The sequence below is a fragment of the Mixophyes fleayi genome, chromosome 2 (assembly GCF_038048845.1).
Source record: "Mixophyes fleayi isolate aMixFle1 chromosome 2, aMixFle1.hap1, whole genome shotgun sequence".
NCBI classification, from domain to species: domain Eukaryota; kingdom Metazoa; phylum Chordata; class Amphibia; order Anura; family Limnodynastidae; genus Mixophyes; species Mixophyes fleayi.
In genome coordinates, this window is record NC_134403.1 from 38,419,632 (window position 1) to 38,441,202 (window position 21,571).

The 21,571-nt window shown below is 40.2% G+C and overlaps 1 protein-coding gene across 1 annotated transcript in view; it reads left to right on the top strand.

Annotated features, from left to right (window-relative positions):
• The first annotated feature begins 1,461 nt into the window (after positions 1-1,461).
• LOC142140862 (hydroperoxide isomerase ALOXE3-like) overlaps positions 1,462-21,571 on the top strand; it is a 61,020-nt gene continuing 40,910 nt past the window's right edge. Inside the window, exons 1-5 of the mRNA XM_075198823.1 lie at positions 1,462-1,742; positions 2,441-2,612; positions 6,492-6,696; positions 7,070-7,151; positions 7,946-8,068. Coding sequence (XP_075054924.1) covers positions 2,466-2,612; positions 6,492-6,696; positions 7,070-7,151; positions 7,946-8,068 — 557 coding nt within the window. The 5' untranslated portion in view covers positions 1,462-1,742; positions 2,441-2,465. The remainder of the gene's footprint in view (positions 1,743-2,440; positions 2,613-6,491; positions 6,697-7,069; positions 7,152-7,945; positions 8,069-21,571) is intronic.

A 21,571-nucleotide genomic window follows, 5' to 3' on the forward strand; every position in this document is an offset into this window, starting at 1 on the left:
GGCAGAAATGCTTCACAGTGACACAGATCTCAGATTACTCCTTCTGCTGTAGTTGCAGGCGTCCTGTAGTCATAAAGTTGCCATCCTAACTGCAGTGTGAGTCCGTGTAATCAGTAAGTAATAAATCGTGCAAACTTCTCTAGAGCTCTCCACTGTGTGACCTCGGAGGGAGGGAGATAAATTAGAATGGCTTCATTGCAATATATGTCTTCAGTGCCTCTATAAAAGGATCCTATTGCAGCTGACCAATGAATGGATTCCTAATAAACTAGTAACCAAATTCACTGTTTATATCATGTTCCATGTTTATTTGTTTTCAATCAATTGTGGGACTCTATTCCCTATAGAAGCATATCTTAATCAGAATAAAACACATTCAGACAGTTAGGTCCTTATAGGATTGCATCTGCTATATGCTTTAATATTAATGTTTTGCTTTTGTCCTTTGTAGTGGCATTGGATTATTATTGAGTGTACATTTTGTGGGTAGATCATTTTTTAGAGTCCTGTTTTTATTTGCCAGTGTCTAGAGTGTAATTAGATTTATGTAATATTTTAAATGTGCATATATTTTTATGCTAATAATTTTGTGGTCTCCATAGTGCTTCATGGATATATTAATTTTTAGTCTATACCCTTATATTGTGGTTTTCATATGATGAATGGTTGATCTCTAGTACTGTAGTATAGCATTTGTTTTCTGTGTACACTATGAGGGGAGAGAACACTAACCACAAAGAATGGACAGCACACAAATAGCTGATGATGATGATTGATTGTATTCAATTCATCCCTCCCCTTTCCCTGTCTCCCCTGTTTCACACAGTGCCCTCCATGCTGCATTTGCTCCCCTTCACTTACTTTCCTATTGACTTCTTTCTTCTCTTCTGTCTTTTCCTTCGCGGCTCCTCACTGCAAATGTCCTCTTTTTCTTTATGGACCATACTAAGGTGCTATACGTTGTCCTCCATGGCCTGACCCCATCCCCTTTAATGACTGACCACAACCCCTCTTACAGTTGGCCACACCCCATTGTAGTGGGCCCCTACCGCTGCATTTCCCCCGGTGGGCCCTTCATGTCCCAGTCCGACACTGTACTTAGGTGCTATTAATTTACATTGTATTACACTCAATATATGTTTCATGTTATATGATTTGTTATTATATATGTATTTTAAGCCCAATGTATTTTTGTCTCTGTATATGTATCTGAAATATACCTGTATTAGGTTTTGTATGTTATAATGAGTGCCAACATTGAAGCGTAATGTGATCCAATTGGTAACTGAGATATAAAAAGGGAGTGGTCTTCACTGACACTAGGACATAAAAAGGACCCACAGATGCACTGATTCATACAGACTCTCTCACATGTGCTGTATCTACTATACATTATTTTTTTCTTTTATGGTATAACTTTTATTAGTATTTTATAATCTCTAGAAACGTTTCTATTTGAAACAGATATTACTCCTTAAAATAAAATAAATATTTACATATTGGTAATAGCCAGTTAGTTACATTTTTTTTCAGTCTTGCATTTCCATCCCTTGGCCTCAAGCAGCCTGAACAAGGGAAAGGGTACAATAGCGATATACAATACGGTAGGAAGTTTAGAAGAACTTGTACCTCAGGGGTGCAGATAACTGTGCAGAGGTGCCAGAGGTGCAAGTAGCTGGATCACAGGACTTTCTCCATTAACAGAGGAGACGTTGGAGAGCAACAGAAGACACCCTTATTACGTGAGTATGGATTTAATTGATTCTTACACTGAGAATAGAGAGAGTTCAGGTTTTGGCTTTGTAAATCATTAGATTGTGGTATAGCTTATGGTAGCAATGTTTAAAGGACACCAAGAGAATCCATAGAGAATAAATAAGAAAATTAATAAAACGCGTAAGGTTAACAAGAGATTGAAAAGTTTGATGGAAATTCTAATACTTTGTACGTGGTGAAGGAAGAGAACAAGGTGGCAAGAAAAAGTAAAAAACTATTATATAGAACAGCCAAACCAAGTCTAAAAGTCAATGCACAGCTGATTACACCACAAGGCTGAGATTTTAGGTTGCATTTGCAGAGACAGAGACAAAGTCTGGACTGTTAGGATCACTGAAGGAGTGAAAGGACTCTATAGGATGATCAGAGATATCTTGATACGGACACGGGCTATAATGTTACAGGGATGAAGATAAAAGTGAGACCTTTCAATGATGATGACCACTCGTGGTGCTTTGCAATGATTCACACCAGCAGTTTAAAAAATGTTTTGGCTTCTTAACACTGACATAGACCCATTCTCATGTATCAGTCCTATTTTTGTTGTTGTTATTACTATTATTATTATTATTATTATTATTATTAGTTTGGTCTTATTGTATATGGTATACAATGTGTATGCGAGTCTGAAACACTCATGCTATTCTAGTATCTTTCATTGCAGCTCTCACAAGGTCACTGGCTCAGACATGGGGATCTACAAGCTGACAATTTCTACAGGCACTGACTTGTGTGCTGGGACCTGTGATCAAGTTTCCATTGTTCTTGTGGGGGTCCAAGGTGAAAGTGCTAAACATAAACTGTCCCAAAAGTGGTATAACTTCAGACCTGGAGCAGTGAGTATCTTATGAGTCACAATATGGGAATAATGTTACACTACAAATAAATAGAATTAAAGAAGAACAGACAAACAAAAGAACACTGACCATTGACTCTCTTTTTGTTTACTGCTCGGCCTCTTAAATAGGCAAAGGTAAAATTCACAGAGGGCACTGACACAAGTTTGGCCTGCTTGAAATAGTATTAGCGGTAATAGGAGAGAGCAGTAGACATGGAAACATTACAGCCAAAGGATCCAGCAAATAGTGCATGTAAGGTTCTTGTTGTTGTTCTTTAGTTTTCTATAGATTCAAACTCCAATTTACATTTTCAAGGATCAGAAATCAGAGATAGTTTACAATTAGAGAATCATCTTATTTGAAGTAAAACAACAATATGTCTGGGACAGACAGTACTAAGAGACCTATTTATTATTCCTCACATTTTACCCCTGTTGATTATTATTCCTTACTGCAACAATACAAAACAGCACCGGAACTTTTTATCAAATAGTCGTGCCGGTACACGGCTTCTGATAAGAAGCTGTCCTGGAGATGACTCCTTCTCACTAACAGCTCCGGGTTCTGACTCTGATTCTTTACTACACATGCGCGACTTTAGGGCTCAGTTTCTTTAGATAATGGAGGGGAAGAACAAAGCCTGTGGGAGAGGGATCCAAAGTTTCCCCTACTGCAATGCTCTCCCCATTGCATAGAATTGCTAATGCCATCTTAGCCATCGGGGTCAAAATAAACTAGCCCGGAACGCAGTCCCCATAGAAAATTATGGTTCTGCGATACTTAGTTCAATGCAATACTTAGCCTAATGCAATACTTAGCCTAATGCAGGAGATATTTCCTGCTTTAAGCTTTTGTTAAACTACCAGGATACTAAAATATCCCTAAAATATTCAGAATCATCCATTTTTTGCATGGTTTAAGGTTTGATAAACTAGCAAATATTACTCCAGAGGGTATGGCAGAGAAAGTCTTCAAGGCGCTAAGTGGTAAATATCTCAAATAAAATTCCCATGTGTAAGATCAAACTATTGAAGAATGTAGATAAATTTAATATGTGGATCAAACTCAAGAAGTAAAGAGCAAAAACATCTAGTCCTGGCCAGAAAACAGATTGAAATCATACAATGTGTACAATAAAATCATATGGCTTCTCTGTAATAGTACTAAATAGTATTTTAACTGTAGCACAGAGAGTTAAAAAGAGTTCAAGTAATACAGCAATCAGAGAATATTTAATCATGTGGAGTCATATAATGATTGTACTGTTCCCTGTGCCTTGTATCAATATGTAATCGTTTATAAAGTAGACCTTGGTTCCAATCCAAGGAAGATCCATGTTGTAACTCTCAAATGCAAATATATATGCACGAGGTAGATAACAAAATTCCAAAATAAATGTCAATAAAAGTCAATCAATAGAACTTACTGTTTGTGCAGGGCAAGAGGAAAGATCTTCCAAACTGTTTCTTACCTCCCCTTCAGCAAGCAGGGGGTGGCATATGTGCCTTCCAGTAGAGACTGTGTATTCTCGATAAGACCTGGGGCCTGATTCATTAAGAATCTTAACTTGAGAAACTTCTTATTTCAGTCTCCTGGACAAAACCATGTTACAATGCAAGGGGTGCAAATTAGGATTTCCTGGCGGGAGATAGGAAACTAGGAATAAGTTGATTCTTTGCTTTCCTTTAGATATGAGTCTAGGTTGATTGTTCTCTTTTATCTCTCCCTTTTTGTTAGATCTTAGAAGGGTCTCCTTGTTTTGTCTACCTCTAATACGTCCTGATAGGCAGCATACACCAATTTGTGGTCATAATTTCTTTATAAAAATTTCTCATTGAGTGATTTTGCCTGTTCCTCAAAACAAGGTTAGGTCAGTGCAATTTCTTCTGACCGTCCTAATTGCCTCTTAGGGATATTTTTAAGCAAAGTACTATTGTGGTTACTGGAGGCTGGTATGTACGTATTACAGTCTACTTTTTTGATGTAGGTTTTAGTTTTAGTTTTTACTGTATTGTCTTCCGTAAATATCTCTAAATCTAAGAACTTCACTTTTCTTTTGCTAGTATAGGGTGTGAATGCCAGATTGAGGATATTGTCATTAATGTATCATAAGAATGCAGTCAGGTCAGACTGCGTGCCTTTCCAGATACATAGCATTTTGTCTATGTATCTTCACCAAATTAGTAAACCTTTCTCATAGGGGTTGTTGTTCCAGATATAATTATCCTCCCAATATGACATGAACAGATTTATGTAACTGGGAGCAAATTTACTGGCGGTACCACAGGACCTTATAGAATTTTCTGTTATACCAGAAATAATTATGTTTAAGTACAAACTTAATCATCTCTACTATAAATTCTGTTTGGCCCTCAGGTGAGTTAGCCTGAGAGGTGAGAATCTTTTTGACATGCGTGCATCCGGCTTAATTGTCGACCACTATATATAGTGAAGTCACATCGCATGTTACCAGTGTGTAGCTAGTGTCCCATGTAAGGTTTTCCAAAACCCTCAGAACATCTGTGGTATCCTTTAATAAGATTTTTTGTGTTCTAACAAGGGGTTGTAGAAATTGATCTACATATTCTGATAGGTTTCAAGTGAGGGAGCTTATTCCCGACACAACGGATCTCCCCGGGGGATTCTCCAATCTCATGGATTTTTGGAAGACAGTAGATCACCGTTATCTTTTCGATGTATGGTAGATAGACATTCAAATTCCTGTTTGTTAAGGATTCCCTTTAGTTGGGCTCTATCCAATAGTTCAGCCATCTCTGTTTTATAAGTTGGCGTAGGGTTGCCTTTTAGTAATTCATACGTGGTAGTATCTCCCACTTGGCAGGTGACCTCTCGCTCGTAGTCTGTTCTGTTCAAGATGGTGATCCCTCCCCCTTTATCTATGGGCTTAATGGTTATATCTTTGGTTTTTTTCAGTTCTTTCAATGCAGTAGTTTCTGCCTTAGTAAGATTATGTTTGTACCTGTATGTATTGGTCTTGGTTGACAGTTGGAGTTCATCTAAATCCTCTTCTACACATTTTTGAAATGTCTCAATGAAAGGGCCTTTTAGATGGTAGGGGTAGAAGGTAGAGTTCTTTTTAAAAATTGTATGTATATATATAATTACATACTTTGATTGTCAGTGGTTGTGCTGGCATTCTTAGTTAGACAGTCTTGCATAAAAATTTTTTAAAGAGTGAGTTTTGAATGAATTTATGTATATCAATATAGGTATTGAAGTTATTCATAGTTGTACTTGGGGCAAACATAAGATCTTAACTGAGTAACTTTGTTTGTGGGGCGCTCAGTGTGGTCTGGCTAAGGTTAATCATCCCTTTACCTTATATTTCTCTTTGTTTTGCTCTCGACTCCTTATTTGTTTCCTCCCAGTTTCCCCAGGTCCATCTGGTCTGTCTCCTTTTTAGGGTAGGTGGTGCTAGAATGAACTAGAAGGGCCTAGGCATTGCTACATCTTTTAAACTAAAACTATCATGTACCATATTGTAAATGTGCATGTTTTGACTTAATAGCCTTTAAAGAAACAACTTGATAGTGGCAATCTCCTTGAAAAGTTAATGTGAATATACTGAATATTTAACCAGTTCCTACAGTGTGTGTGTTTTCATATTGCTGAGCAGCTTCAACATTGCTAGTGTCTGTTCCCACTGCTGTTCCAATATAAACAAAGTAGTCTGAAAAATATGCAATTTTCTAGAAAAATGCCATTATTATTGTTATATATATTTCCACAAAGTCTCTGAACTCTATTGGCTAAAAAGATCACTTCTACACGTCCAATTGGGAATTCATGGTCTACCCTAGTGGAATTCTGGGCTTATTCCATGCAAGTTTCTCAGACTCTACTCTGCTTTTCCAGGTGACTGACTTTGATGTTAACATTGAGAAAGATCTGGGAGAGCTCCTGCTGGTTCGGCTGTTCAAAGAGCGCTACAAAAACTTATGTATGGATGCTTGGTACTGCCAGTATGTTAACGTGACCTGTCCCAATGGTCAACTCTACCAGTTCCCTTTCTATCGGTGGATCCCTGACCTTACTACTGTGGAGATCCCAGAGGGGAAGGGTGAGTTGGGATTTATTGCGGGACTTGGATACAGATAGGAACTCTTAGCCCAACTTATACTTTAGCACTAAATGCATCATAAAATCCTTAATATAAGTCTCTCCACCTGAATGTTAGTGCACAGGACTAGATATTACAGAGCTGAGAAGACTGGTTCTATGTAGAATGGCTGGGCAGAACAGGAGTACATGTTACACTATAGGTGTGAAGGTTTCCATGTGGGGACCATCTGCTACTGATTGACACAGTTTAGCTATGTGAAGCCTTAATAACAATCTTTAATCTCCGGGTAACATGTCCCAATTAGTTAATTACAATGAAAACTGTACTGGTGGTTGTTGGAGGTTATACTATTAACGCTTCTCTGTTTCAGGCATTATATTATCTAGTAAAACTCCTCCTGTTCTCCAGCAACAACGGAAAGTAGAACTGGAGAAGGAAAGAGAAACCCACAAGTGAGTGACCAATGTACATGAAGTGATGTTTTGCACACTTGCAGCCTTTCCAAAAATGTCCTGTCTTCAGTAAGAGAGGAGATTCACGTGAAAGTAAAACTCTCTTTAGCATAGACACATTTGGGACAAGAAAAATGTAATGTAGCTCATATTGCTTAATCATATTGTGTCATTTATCTACTGTAGTTTAGAAAATTAAAGCAAATACATGATTGGCTGCTATAAACTACAGCACATTTTCTTAGTGCACCAGATTACATAAATGGTCCCGATTGTGTCATTATCATTTCCTACATGAATTGTTCCTCCTGGTACTACTACTGATAAAAAAAGTATTCTATTCCTGGAGCCACTGATACTCCTTGATTTCATGCAAATGAAAATTTTATATTATTTTTGTTGACCACAGATAATTTTTACCCTTTTGTTCCTTCACCTTCGAATGTTGTTAATGGAATATTTGTAAGATACAGTAGAAAGCATATAGATACAGGGTGCTCAGCTCTGTATATAAAATTCTATATCCCACTACTCTCTCAATATTGTCTACGGCAGAGTGTGTGGCATGGCTGAGTGTCACTGCCCGATATGCAGATTTATGCAGAAGAGCGATAATGACCAATTGCTTTATGGACAAAGATTCTAGATTAGCTCTATTTATGACTCTTAAAATATATTTATATTTAGAAAAAAAAGAGAATATATAAGGTCTGTGAATCAATACATGCATTGTTGATGTAAGATTGGCTTATATGAATATATTCTATAGCATATACTTACTTTTTGACCTGCAGGTGGAAATGTTACGCAGAAGGTGCCCCTCACTGCATTGATGTAGAAAAGCTTCAGGATCTGCCCTGTAATGACCAGTACAGCTTTCTAAAATGGAGCAGCTTTAGCTACACCCTGGTAACCAGGTATGTATCTAGTCTGCGAAGACTACAGCACAGTCATATTACTTTAACAACCCCTGAATCCCAAACCTGACTCATTACTATTTATCAGTTAGCTTCCACCTTTGTAGGGGTTAATTGGGGTGTATCAAGATTCTAATCTATCTGCATATCTCTTGTGTGCAGACATATAACTGAGCTTTCAAAGTCTGCTGATCAGTTCACAAATGCAGAAACAGTACAAGATAGAATCTTGGGCTTTAACATTACAAACACTCATGAAGAAAGTATACTTCTAATGGACAGCATTCATGTTAGTGCTAGTTGAGATAGTGACAGGATTTATTGATCCCTACATAAATCAGAATGTGCATAACTGACTTATTGCATGATCGCTTTATCTTCCACTTTTTTGTGATAGGAAGGATACTTTTATCTCTAGATCTCTACTTTCAATTCTGTGAATATGTTGCAGCACATCTATATGTATTTACCCTGAGCTATTGACTATTTAGCTTAGAAAACATCAGGTGGTTCTAGACTATTGCATGGTATTTATGGAAACAGGTTAAGATGAAGAATTTAATTTCTACCTGGTGTTACATTACTTCTAACAGCCTGTTCCAAGGAAATTACCTAGTTTACTTCCAAGATTCAACATATCCCTCTTTATTTTGAGAATCTCCTATACATATGTGCGTTTTTAAATCTGTTTGCTAAGCTCAATATAATTACAAATATACCGTGTACAAGTTTAGTGATAATAGCTGTGTATAGTAAGCTGTGCTTAATATAACTTTGTTCCTGAAGATCCACTAAAGCAAGAGTCTATAAATGCAATCATAAATACATATATTAATGGTAATTATTCTAAACCATCTCTGCACCAGTTATTTAGACTGTGATTTAATTGTTTATTTAAGGTTTTTTTTTGTTTGTTCTGTCTTTATTGAAGAATAGACAAGGATACAAAAATGTATGTATACAAACATTATAATCACTGGTGAGGATAAAATAAAAGCATAATTCTAACATTTGCTTTATAGGTGAGCAATGGGGAAATGGGAGAAAAAAGGGGAGAAAGAGACAAAAAAAGGCAGAGGGAGGAGGGGTGACCCTCAGAAGTATATGCCAGAAGAGCAATATGTGCAGTCATGGCCAAAAATTTTGAAAATGACACAAGTATTGGTTTTCACAAAGCTTGCTACTCCAGTGTTTTAGACCTTTTTGTCAGACGTTGCTATGTTATACTGAAGTAAAATTACCTGCATTTCATAAGTGTCAAAATCTTTTATTGACAATTACATAGAGTTTATGCAAAGAGTCAATATTTGCAGTGTTGACCCTTCATTTTGAAGACCTCTGCAATTCGCCCTGGCATTCTGTCAATCAACTTCTGGGCCACGTACTTACTGATGGCCGCCCATTGTTGCCTAATCAATGCTTGTAGTTTGTCAGAATTTGTAGGTTTTTGCTTGTCCACCCGCCTCTTGAGGATTGACCATAAATTCCCAATGGGATTAAGGTCTAGGGAGTTTCCTGGCCAAGGACAAACATTTTTGATGTTTTGATCCCCGAGCCACTTAGTTATCACTTTTGCCTTATGGCAAGGTGCTCCATCATGCTAGAAAACGCATTGTTCGTCACCAAACTGTACTTGGATGGTTGGGAGAAATTGGTCTTGGAGGATGTTTTGGTACCATTTACCACTTTATTCATGGCTGCAGTCTTAGGCATAATTGTGAGTGAGCCCACTTCCTTGGTTGAGAAGCAACCCCACACATGAATGGTCTCAGGATGCTTTACTGTTGGCATGACACAGGACTGATGGTAGCGCTCACCTTTCCTTCTCCGGACAAGCGTTTTTCCAGATGTCCCAAACAATCTGAAAGGGGATTCATCAGAGAAAATTACTTCATTCCAGTCCTCCGAAGCCCAATCCCTGTACCTTTTGCAGAATATCAGTCTGTCCCCGATGTACCAGGCCATCCTCCAAAAGTCTTCCCCTCACTGTGCATGCAGATGCACTCACACCTGCCTGTTGCCATTCCTTAACAAGCTCTGCACTTGTAGTGCCCCGATCCTGCTGCTGAATCAACTTTAGAAGACGGTCCTGGCGCTTGCTGGACGTTCTTGGGTGCCCTGAAGCCTTCTTCACAACTATTGAACCTCTCTCATTGAAGTTCTTGATGATCCGATAAATGGTTGATTTAGGTGCAATCTTACCAGCAGCAATACCCTTGCCTGTAAAGCCCTTCTTGTGCAAAGCAATGATGACTGCGCGTGTTTTCTTGCAGGTAACCATGGTTAACAGAGGAAGAACAATGATTTCAAGCACCACCCTCATTTTAAAGCTTCCAGTCTGTTATTTTAACTCAATCAGCATGACAGAGTGATGTCCAGCCTTGTCCCCGTCAACACTCTCACCTGTGTTAACGAGAGAATCAGTGACCTGATGTCAGCTGGTCCTTTTGTGGCAGGACTGAAATGCAGTGGAAATGTTTTTTTTGGGATAAAGTTCATTGTCATGGCAAAGAGGGACTTTAAAATTAATTGCAATTCATCTGATTACTCTTCATGACATTCTGGAGTGTATGCAATTTGCCATCATAAAAACTGAGGCAGCAGACTTTGTGAAAAATAATATTTGTGTTATTCTCAAAACTTTTGGCCATGACTGTATAAAAAAAGTGAAAACATATGGGGATAAATGTATGAACATGCGGGTTCTTCAACACCCGCGTCTTCAGCGTGTTCGGCGATTAAATTTCAAGCGGTGCTGCATTGTAAAGGGAAGTTTCCCTTTACAATGCAGCACCGCTTGAAATTTAATCGCCGACCACGCTGAACACGCGGGTGTTGAAGAACCCGCATGTTCATACATTTACCCCCTGGTGTAGTTGGTAGAGACTGCCCAAGGCCTGTCAGGCAACAAAACTGTAGCCAAATCAGATACACACAGGAGTCTAGAATGTCCTACTCCTCTATCAGGGCCCGGAACTCAGAGCAATCTTTAAATTCTATCCATCTAAGCAGATTGCTGAGAATCGGTCTGAACTGGACATAGAGAGGTCGTCCAAAGCCATGTAAAAATGAATTTTCACTATCCACTCCATCATGGAAGGGAGAATAGTGGAACTCCAATGAATAGGTATTACAGCTTTGGCAGCATTATTTAGATGTATAAGAAGCGATTTCTTATACTGAGAGATTGTTATACTCATGAGGTTCAGAAACCAGAACTTGTGCCAGGGGGAACAGAGCAGGCTTAAACTTTTGCAGAGAGCTCCTTAAGCTTGAAGAAGTAAGTCTAGGACTGTTCCACCAAATGTGTAAAAGTGTCCCGGCTCCTGAGACGCACCTGTACCAGAGATTCCCGGATGCATCTTTGACAGTTGAGAGGGACATCTATACAGAGCTGGATTAAGGTTTCGGGGGGCCCAGGGCACTTAAGACAGGGGGGCCCCTAAGATCTAAAATTAAGGCTGAGGTTCCCAAACTTTTGCGGCACCCTTAGAGTCATCCACACACTCTGTGCCCCTGCATCATCTCCACACACTCTGTGACCCTCTGCATCCATACACTGTGTGCCCCTGCATAATCATCCACACACTCTGTGCCCCTCTTCATCCACACACTCTGTGCCCCTGCATCATCATCCACAAACTCTGTGCCCCCTGCATCCACACACTCTGTGCCCCTGCATCATCATCCACACACTCTGTGCCCCTGCATCATCTCCACACACTCTGTGACCCTCTGCATCCATACACTGTGTGCCCCTGCATCATCATCCACACACTCTGTGCCCCTGCATCATCATCCACAAACTCTGTGACCCCTGCATCCACACACTCTGTGCCCCTGCATCATCATACACACACTCTGTGCCCCTGCATCATCATCCACACACTCTGTGCCCCAGCATCGCCACACTCTGTGCCCCTGCATCATCTCCACACACTCTGTGCCCATGCATCGCCACACTCTGTGCCCCTGCATCATCATACACACACTCTGTGCCCCTGCATCATCATCCACACACTCTGTGCCCCTGCATCGCCACACTCTGTGCCCCTGCATCATCTCCACACACTCTGTGCCCATGCATCACCACACTCTGTGCCCCTGCATCATCTCCACACACTCTGTGTCCCTCTGCATCCACACACTCTGTGCCCCTCTGCATCCTCACTCTGCCCCCTCCTTCATTCTTTTGCCCCTCTATTGTTTATTCCTATCACCATTCCCGTTTCCTATCACCATTCCCCTCCGTTTCTTTACTTACCATACTTGACCTTCTTTCTTCTATTTCTTCTGTCTTTTCTTCTTTCTTCTTACCAATTCGGCGGTGCCTGGGACCCAGCATCCTCTCTCCTTGCCGCTGCTCACTGAATGCCGGGCGTGATATATATATTAATATTAGTACAGGTACTTGTAAATTGTACAAGCACCTTTGTATAAAACGCATGTAAAATAACGCCATTGGGTATAAGGCTATAGGCATTGACACATCCTGCATTACATCACCTACAGCCCACAGTATGACACTTACAGCTCTCCCAGAGGGCTCGCCTAGGTTGTCTGCATAAGACAAATCATTTGTTTCACAAACTAAAATACTATACATTAAAACAATCATCAAAGGCCCACATTAAAATGGGTATTGACACCACACATTAAAACTAGCATTGAAACTGCCCATTAAAAATAGCATTGATAACGTACACTAAAACTAGCAATAATACCGCAAGCTAAAACTAGAACTGATACTGCAAGCTAAAACTAGCACTGATACTGCACGCTAAAACTAGCATTGATATCGTACTTTAAAAATACCATTGATAATGCACATTAAAACTAGAGATGGTCACTGACCCCCGTGTTTTGGTTTTGGATTCGGTTTTGGATCTGGATTACCGTCGTGTTTTGGTTTTGGTTTTGGTTTTGCAAAACCGCCATTGCGTGTTTTGGTTTTGGTTTTGGTTTTGTTTGGTTTTGTTTTGCTATTTTTTTGGAAAATCCATGTTTTTGGGCCTAAATTAACCCAATTTAGTGCTCCAACTGTTTTAGAGACAAGTAATCTAATTGTTGAGGTAATAAATCATCCAAAAAAACAGTTTAATTCTTCGTTGGTAGGCCTTCATTTATTCTACACACAAAACAGATTGTCTTCCTCTCCATCTATGCATATTGGCAATGCAGCCATCGTCTTTGGATGTATATTACACCCTACACTTATAGTTAAATATGTAAAGAAATGGAAAAAGACAGTTTGCTTTCTGTCTCTATAGGCCCCCCTCCACTTTTTTAAAAAAACTAAAAATTCAGCCATTATAGACTGTACAATATTAATTGACATGGAGAAAGCCAGTTTGGTTTCTGTCTCTCTAGGCCCCCCTCCACTTGTATAAAATACCAAAAAATCCAGCCGTTATAGACTGTACAATATTAATTGACATGGAGAAAGCCAGTTTGGTTTCTGTCTCTCTAGGCCCCCCTCCACTTGTATAAAATACTAATAAATTCAGCCGTTATATACTGTACAATATAAATTGAAATGGACAAAAGCAGTTTGGTATCTGTCTGCATCAGATCCTCTCTCCACTAGGAGTAAAATAGAAAACTATTCAGCCGTTATATAATCTAGAATATAAATAGAAATTGAGAAAGGCAATTTGGTATCTGTCTGCATCATAATCATCAACATCATCATTAGCGCCCTCGTCGCCTACACAAATCTCCCCCTCCTCCTCTTCTAATTCCAAAGTGGCATCCTCAATTTGTGTATCACCGGCTACACTCGGGCTATTAAGGCACACATCAGCAGAATGCTCACTATTAGACATCCCACTGTTGGATGGACTCTCCACAGGGATTGTTGTCATTTGTGAATCAGAGCAAATATTCTCCTGTAATGCTTCACTGTTATCTTGCAGCTCGGCTTTGACGCGTAACAGTAGTTGTGCACCAATTGTAGGCTGGGTAACTTTTTGGGATCTGCCACTAATAGCCAAAGGTGAAGGCCTCATTCTCTCTTTGCCACTGCGTGTGTAGAATGGCATGCTTGCAATTTTTTTTTTATCGTCACTTAACTTTTGCTCAGTTACACTTCTTTTTCGCTGCAATACAGTAAAAATTTTTTTGGTTTTTGTTTTTTGCACTAATTTGGAAACACTCTGTTGTTTGACATCACCTTGGCCAGATGACGTACTGGGAACACTAACATCAGGACTGGTGACAGAACCTGGTTGCTCATTCAGATCATATGTGGACTGCTTTGAATCCATTCTGAGCGCAAACCACTGGGGAGTGCTAAAAATTATTTGGTAGATACTGCTGACAGATATGACTTTTGACAGCCAGAAATATTAATGCACAATTAGGGAGGACACCCCAAAAGCACTGAGGAGTGCTAAAAATTATTTAGTAGATACTGCTGACAGATATGACTTTTGACAGCCAGAAATATTAATGCACAATTAGGGAGGACACCCCAAAAGCACTGAGGAGTGCTAAAAATTATTTAGTAGATACTGCTGACAGATATGACTTTTGACAGCCAGAAATATTAATGCACAATTAGGGAGGACACCCCAAAAGCACTGAGGAGTGCTAAAAATTATTTAGTAGATACTGCTGACAGATATGACTTTTGACAGCCAGAAATATTAATGCACAATTAGGGAGGACACCCCAAAAGCACTGAGGTGTGCTAAAAATTATTTAGTAGATACTGCTGACAGAAATGACTTTTGACAGCCAGAAATATTAATGCACAATTAGGGAGGACACCCCAAAAGCACTGAGGAGTGCTAAAAATTATTTAGTAGATACTGCTGACAGATATGACTTTTGACAGCCAGAAATATTAATGCACAATTAGGGAGGACACCCCAAAAGCACTGAGGAGTGCTAAAAATTATTTAGTAGATACTGCTGACAGATATGACTTTTGACAGCCAGAAATATTAATGCACAATTAGGGAGGACACCCCAAAAGCACTGAGGAGTGCTAAAAATTATTTAGTAGATACTGCTGACAGATATGACTTTTGACAGCCAGAAATATTAATGCACAATTAGGGAGGACACCCCAAAAGCACTGAGGTGTGCTAAAAATTATTTAGTAGATACTGCTGACAGAAATGACTTTTGACAGCCAGAAATATTAATGCACAATTAGGGAGGACACCCCAAAAGCACTGAGGAGTGCTAAAAATTATATAGTAGATACTGCTGACAGATATGACTTTTGACAGCCAGAAATATTAATGCACAATTAGGGAGGACACCCCAAAAGCACTGAGGAGTGCTAAAAATTATTTAGTAGATACTGCTGACAGATATGACTTTTGACAGCCAGAAATATTTATGCACAATTATGTGGGACACCCCAAAAGCGCTGGGGAGTGCCAAATATGAAGAAAAAATAATAAACCTCTATCCTCCTCTCTGCACTAGCGATTTTGGTTAGAGCAATTGCAAGAACAATATTGTATTCTCTGTCCCTGCTCTAATTAGCCTATGACTACACCCTGCTCTCTCCCTCTGTCAAATGGCGATGGATTGCTGTGGAGGCGTGTATTTATAAAGTTGAAGTATCGCGAGAACCGAGCCCCGAGATCCGACGACGTCACAATGACGTTCGGCCTCGATTTGGATTCGGAATGGGCGGGAGAGTACCGAGCTGCTCAGCTCGGTACTCGGATACCCAAAGTTCGGATGGGTTCGGTTCTCGGAGAACCGGACCCGCCCATCTCTAATTAAAACTAGCAATGATACCGCACATTAAAACTAACATAAAAAATAAACATTGATAACATAACACCAATTTTGACCATATATGTCTATATATATAAATATATATATATATATATATATATATATATATATATATATATATATATATAAATATATATATATATAATCGGGCATTGGCGCTACCAGTCTAATATTAATGTTCAATGTATATTTATTGAAACATAACGGATAAAATAAATAATCATATGTATATACATATTGAAGAAGACCCTTCATAGTAGGATTATTACTTTATTGCTTGATTAAATATGTCAAATGTAGCCTGAATATATATATATATATATATATATATATATATACACACATACACACTCTTACTGCTGTAGGTGGCTACATATTTAATAAAATAGTCAAGTAATAATCAAGCTATGAAGGGTCTTCTTAAATATGTATATACATATGATTATTTATTTTATCAGTTATGGTTCAATAATATAAATATGTATATACATAAAATAAATAATCATATGTATATACTTATTTAAGAAGACCCTTCATAGTGAATGGCATATTTATTTATATATGATTTTCTTTTTGTTCTATAGGGACTCACCTTCTCTCCTTCGTGTGAAGGGTGAGCTGCTGCACATGCGCAGCAGCTCAATTTCGGCCATTTTAGATGGTCCAGCAGCCGCGGTGCTGCTGACAGAGAGTGGATGCATGCATCAGTGGGGACCCCGCCGGCTGCCGCATCTGACAGCTGTCAGACAACAACTGACAGCTGTCAGATGAGGCGGCCGGCGGGGTCCCCACTGATGCATGCATCCACTCTCTGTCAGCAGCACCGCGGCTGCTATCAACAGGTGAGGTTATGCGGGCGGCCCTTTGGAGAGAGGGGGGGCCGGGGCACGTGCCCCCTGTGCCGCCCCCCTTAATCCGGCCATGCATCTATACCGTCTAGAGAGGACTTTGAACTGTGTCTCCAATACGGAGAGGCTTGAAAAATCTTAGGTCAGACTCTGACCAGATATGGTCCATCTAATTCTGTCTCAAATTTGATATATATCGCATGGGAGTCATAAAAGTTTCCCATTAGCAATTCATAGATAATAGAGATGGTGGGCCTGATTCATTAAGGCACGCATCCTGAGCGCAACCTGCGCTCCGTATTATGCGCATGCATTTGGGTTTTCCGTTTGTCCAAATTCATCAAGACACAGATCTCAAGTGTGGGAAGTGCACTAGTGCTTTCAGCCCCCTGCTGAACAGCCTGGGGGTAGTTTGTCATTATGGCAGGGGGTCTGTGGGTTCCTCTGCTATAGTGCCACCAGCCCCGGCTTGCTTGCCTAGTGCTGGTTTTTGTGAAGTCGGTTTTTCCCCCCAAATTATATGATTACCAGCACTAGGCTGGCAGTACAATGGTTAATATCATTAAGAGGGGGGGAACCCATGCATTTTTTTAAAAAATCTTTAATTTTACACAGTATAGAGCTGGTGGGTAGGACTGCACCCGACCGGTTGTACTTACAATAGCCCCAGAGCTGGTGCAAGAGAAACGACAGAAAAACAAGTTATTTCCATGGCTGTAGAGCTGGATATGGCCTTGGCTGTGTGCTCTTGAGTTTGGCACGTCCCTACTGTAAATTGGCTATGGCAACATGCCCCTTCCCCGCTCAAGTTACTCACCGAACACAGACACTGTAGTAAGTGTCCTTTGCGTGCACTGCCGCAAGAAAAAGCCTGCATTCACGGCGTGATTTTGTGTGTGATACACTCAATGTCGACAGATACGTGCCTTGATAAATCAGGACTGATGTGTTTATGGTATCTGGAAATCATAGCACATAGTCTCATAAAATGTCAAGGCCCTTCTCATTGCTGGTTGATTTGCATTGGATTCCCCTCTGGTCTGTTTCGGATTTCCTGGTTTTGACTACTGGCCTTCTAACTTCGCTTTTTGTACTCCCTGGTACTTTGCTTGTCCGCACGGTTATGACTCCTGCCTGTATGACTACAATTGTTCACCACTCACCTCGCTGGTAGCTTCCTGGGAGAGCCACAACCTGCACGCCACTTGCGGCGAAACCCAAACTCCCTTGTGGGGGTCCCTGGTGAAGACCAGTGGTGTGTTAGACTCTGCGCCTCCCTGTGTAGCAGCGCTAATACCTGCAGGTGACCTTCAGCTTGAAACATTCCGTGACAAGACCTTCACACCTTCTAATAACTGGCTGTTCCTGAGCACCCCCTGATCTGACCAGGAAGCAAACGTTTCAGGGAACATTCCCGGGGGGAATTTCGGAATTTGTGGCAGGGGCATCAAGGGAGAGCAAAGGGCGGAGACGCACTCCAAGTTCCTTAGTTTAGTCGAGCAGTGGAGCATTGGACCAATCTTGAGATGTGATGAATGTATAAGTCTGGTGAGCCACAGAAAGATACCAACAGGGATGCCCAGCTCTTGGCCCAAAAGTGATACCCATCACTTGGAGTCAGAAGACTGTGTCCATGCTAATAATCTGGTGAGCATTATTGCCGAATATGTAGAAAAGAGAGGGAGATGAAATCCACCCTATGTCTGGTTAGGATATCTGAGAAGGCTTCAATGTCCCCCCCCCAAAAGCACTGAGGAGTGCTAAAAATTATTTAGTAGATACTGCTGACAGATATGACTTTTGACAGCCAGAAATATTAATGCACAATTAGGGAGGACACCCCAAAAGCACTGAGGTGTGCTAAAAATTATTTAGTAGATACTGCTGACAGAAATGACTTTTGACAGCCAGAAATATTAATGCACAATTAGGGAGGACACCCCAAAAGCACTGAGGAGTGCTAAAAATTATATAGTAGATACTGCTGACAGATATGACTTTTGACAGCCAGAAATATTAATGCACAATTAGGGAGGACACCCCAAAAGCACTGAGGAGTGCTAAAAATTATTTAGTAGATACTGCTGACAGATATGACTTTTGACAGCCAGAAATATTTATGCACAATTATGTGGGACACCCCAAAAGCGCTGGGGAGTGCCAAATATGAAGAAAAAATAATAAACCTCTATCCTCCTCTCTGCACTAGCGATTTTGGTTAGAGCAATTGCAAGAACAATATTGTATTCTCTGTCCCTGCTCTAATTAGCCTATGACTACACCCTGCTCTCTCCCTCTGTCAAATGGCGATGGATTGCTGTGGAGGCGTGTATTTATAAAGTTGAAGTATCGCGAGAACCGAGCCCCGAGATCCGACGACGTCACAATGACGTTCGGCCTCGATTTGGATTCGGAATGGGCGGGAGAGTACCGAGCTGCTCAGCTTGGTACTCGGATACCCAAAGTTCGGATGGGTTCGGTTCTCGGAGAACCGGACCCGCCCATCTCTAATTAAAACTAGCAATGATACCGCACATTAAAACTAACATAAAAAATAAACATTGATAACATAACACCAATTTTGACCATATATGTCTATATATATAAATATATATATATATATATATATATATATATAAATATATATATATATAATCGGGCATTGGCGCTACCAGTCTAATATTAATGTTCAATGTATATTTATTGAAACATAACGGAAAAAAAAGGGACTCTAGATCCATAAAGTATTTAGGTGGAATGCTAATAAGAAGTGTCTGGAGGAGGTAAAGCACTTGAAGCCACGGGACCACCATTTGCGGAGTTCTGTGTGTAATTTAGAAAGCAGAGGGACAGAGTTCACTCTGAAAAGATACAGATGGTTTTTAGTAATTAGCATCGCCAGGTATTTCATATATGTAGGGTGCCAGGGGAGGGAATGTTGAATGCCTGCCACTGTAAAAGGAGGAATGTAAAGGTTCAAAGTTACTGATTTGGAGTAATTAATTTTGAAGTTAGATAGGCAGATAAATGTTTTCAATTCTAACATTAGGTTTGAGAGGAAGTTTATAGGACTAGTAATAATAGCCAACAAATCATCTCATCTGCAAAGAGGGCCAGTTTGTGGTTCGTCCCTCCTACCTGACACCCGAGATATCAGGGTTGCTTCTTTTTGTGATAGCTAGGACCTCCATGCACAAGACAAAAACCAAGGGGGAAAATGGGCAACCCTGCCTAGTCCCATTACGAATGTGAAAGGGATCTTAGAGGGAGCCGTTGACTTTAATTCTAGCTGTGGGATTATTATATACAGAAAGGACTCTATGCATACAGGTAGGACCCAAACCCAAGTGTACACGCATACCTGAAAGAAGCAACCAATCTATCACGTAGAACACCATTTCAGCATTCGTTGAAAGATTTAGGCTGGAAGTGGTTGATTTGCCAGTGGAGTATATAAAGACGATAATCTTGCTGGTGTTGTTCAGAACCTCACAAAAGCCTGGCACAAAAATAACCTAACGCTATGAATCAATGATAGTAAAAGGAGCTTAAGGCAGTTTGCAATAATTTTGGCAAACCATTTCAAGTCAACATTCAACAAGGAAACAGGCCTGTAGCTGGAGCACTGAGACTGCTGAGAGAAGTCTACCTCGGCCTATATATCATTAAGGACCCTGAGGTGTAGGGGGTTCAACTTTCACCCAAAGGATTTATAATATGTTATGGAGAAGCCATGCCGCCGGCCCGAACCTTTACCTGAGGGAGTGGATGAAATTGACAATTCCAATTCTGATGGTGAAAGGTTCATATAAGTTTTCTCTACATTCGATATTGCAATTTCCCCAAAATTTCTGAAGATTATCTGCTATTTCTGCTTTTTTAAATCTAATATCAGCTAGTGAGGGTTCCCCAGGGATAAAGTTTTGTGTAATGTGAGTGGAAGGCTTTTGCTATTGCCATTCTCTGCCTTCATGGTCCTTTATGGTATGAATGAAGGAGACTGCTATTTGGGCACATAGGGCTCTAACCAGCAGACGTCTATTGTTTATTCCACCACTGGTAATATTAGTTTTTATATGTCTTCAAAGCCAACTTTATCCTATCATTTAAAAGTTTATTAATGGCGGATCTGCTTCCATGAGCATTTCCCCAGCCAGATTTATGACGAGACTCAAGAGCCTCAAGATCTTTAACAAAAGGTCCCCTTAAAGGATGTCCTTTTGCTTTTTAATGTAGAAACCCAAATGGATAAGTTTACCCCAAAGGACACATTTTTGGGCCTCCCAGGCAACTATTTTGGAGACATCTTGTTTCTCAGTAAGTGCAATATGTCAATGGCAGACTCCACTTGAGATTTACAATAGCGGTCCTGGAGTAGTAATTTGTTCAGTCTCCGTGTTCTCTGCTTAGAACGGCTGTGTCTAAGGGACAATATGAAGTAGACGATTGCATTATCTGACCATGTCATTTAACTTATGCTCGCATCCTTTACCAAATGTGTCTATGACTGACTAACACATAATCTATTCTATAGTAAGCAGAGTGGGAAAGGAGAAGAAGGTGTAGTCTTGGTTGGATGGATGCAGGAGGCGCCATGAGTTGGCCAATTGGAAGTCGTGCAAGATACGGCTTACCTATCAATGCAGTATTAGAGGATGTCTCGGGGCACCAACAGAGATGTTGACTAGAGGTTCCATTGCCCAGTTTTGGTCACCACCCTAGAACACAATGCCCTCTACATTAGTTTCCAACATCTCCATAGTCTCTGACAAGAAAGCTGCACTGATTAGGAATTTAATAAGAATATCCCTCCCCAAGGAGTGGTGTTGCATCAATTATTGGTAGGAGCTTAGAGAACTAAATGTCTACACCCTTATGTTTTCAAATGGGGTTA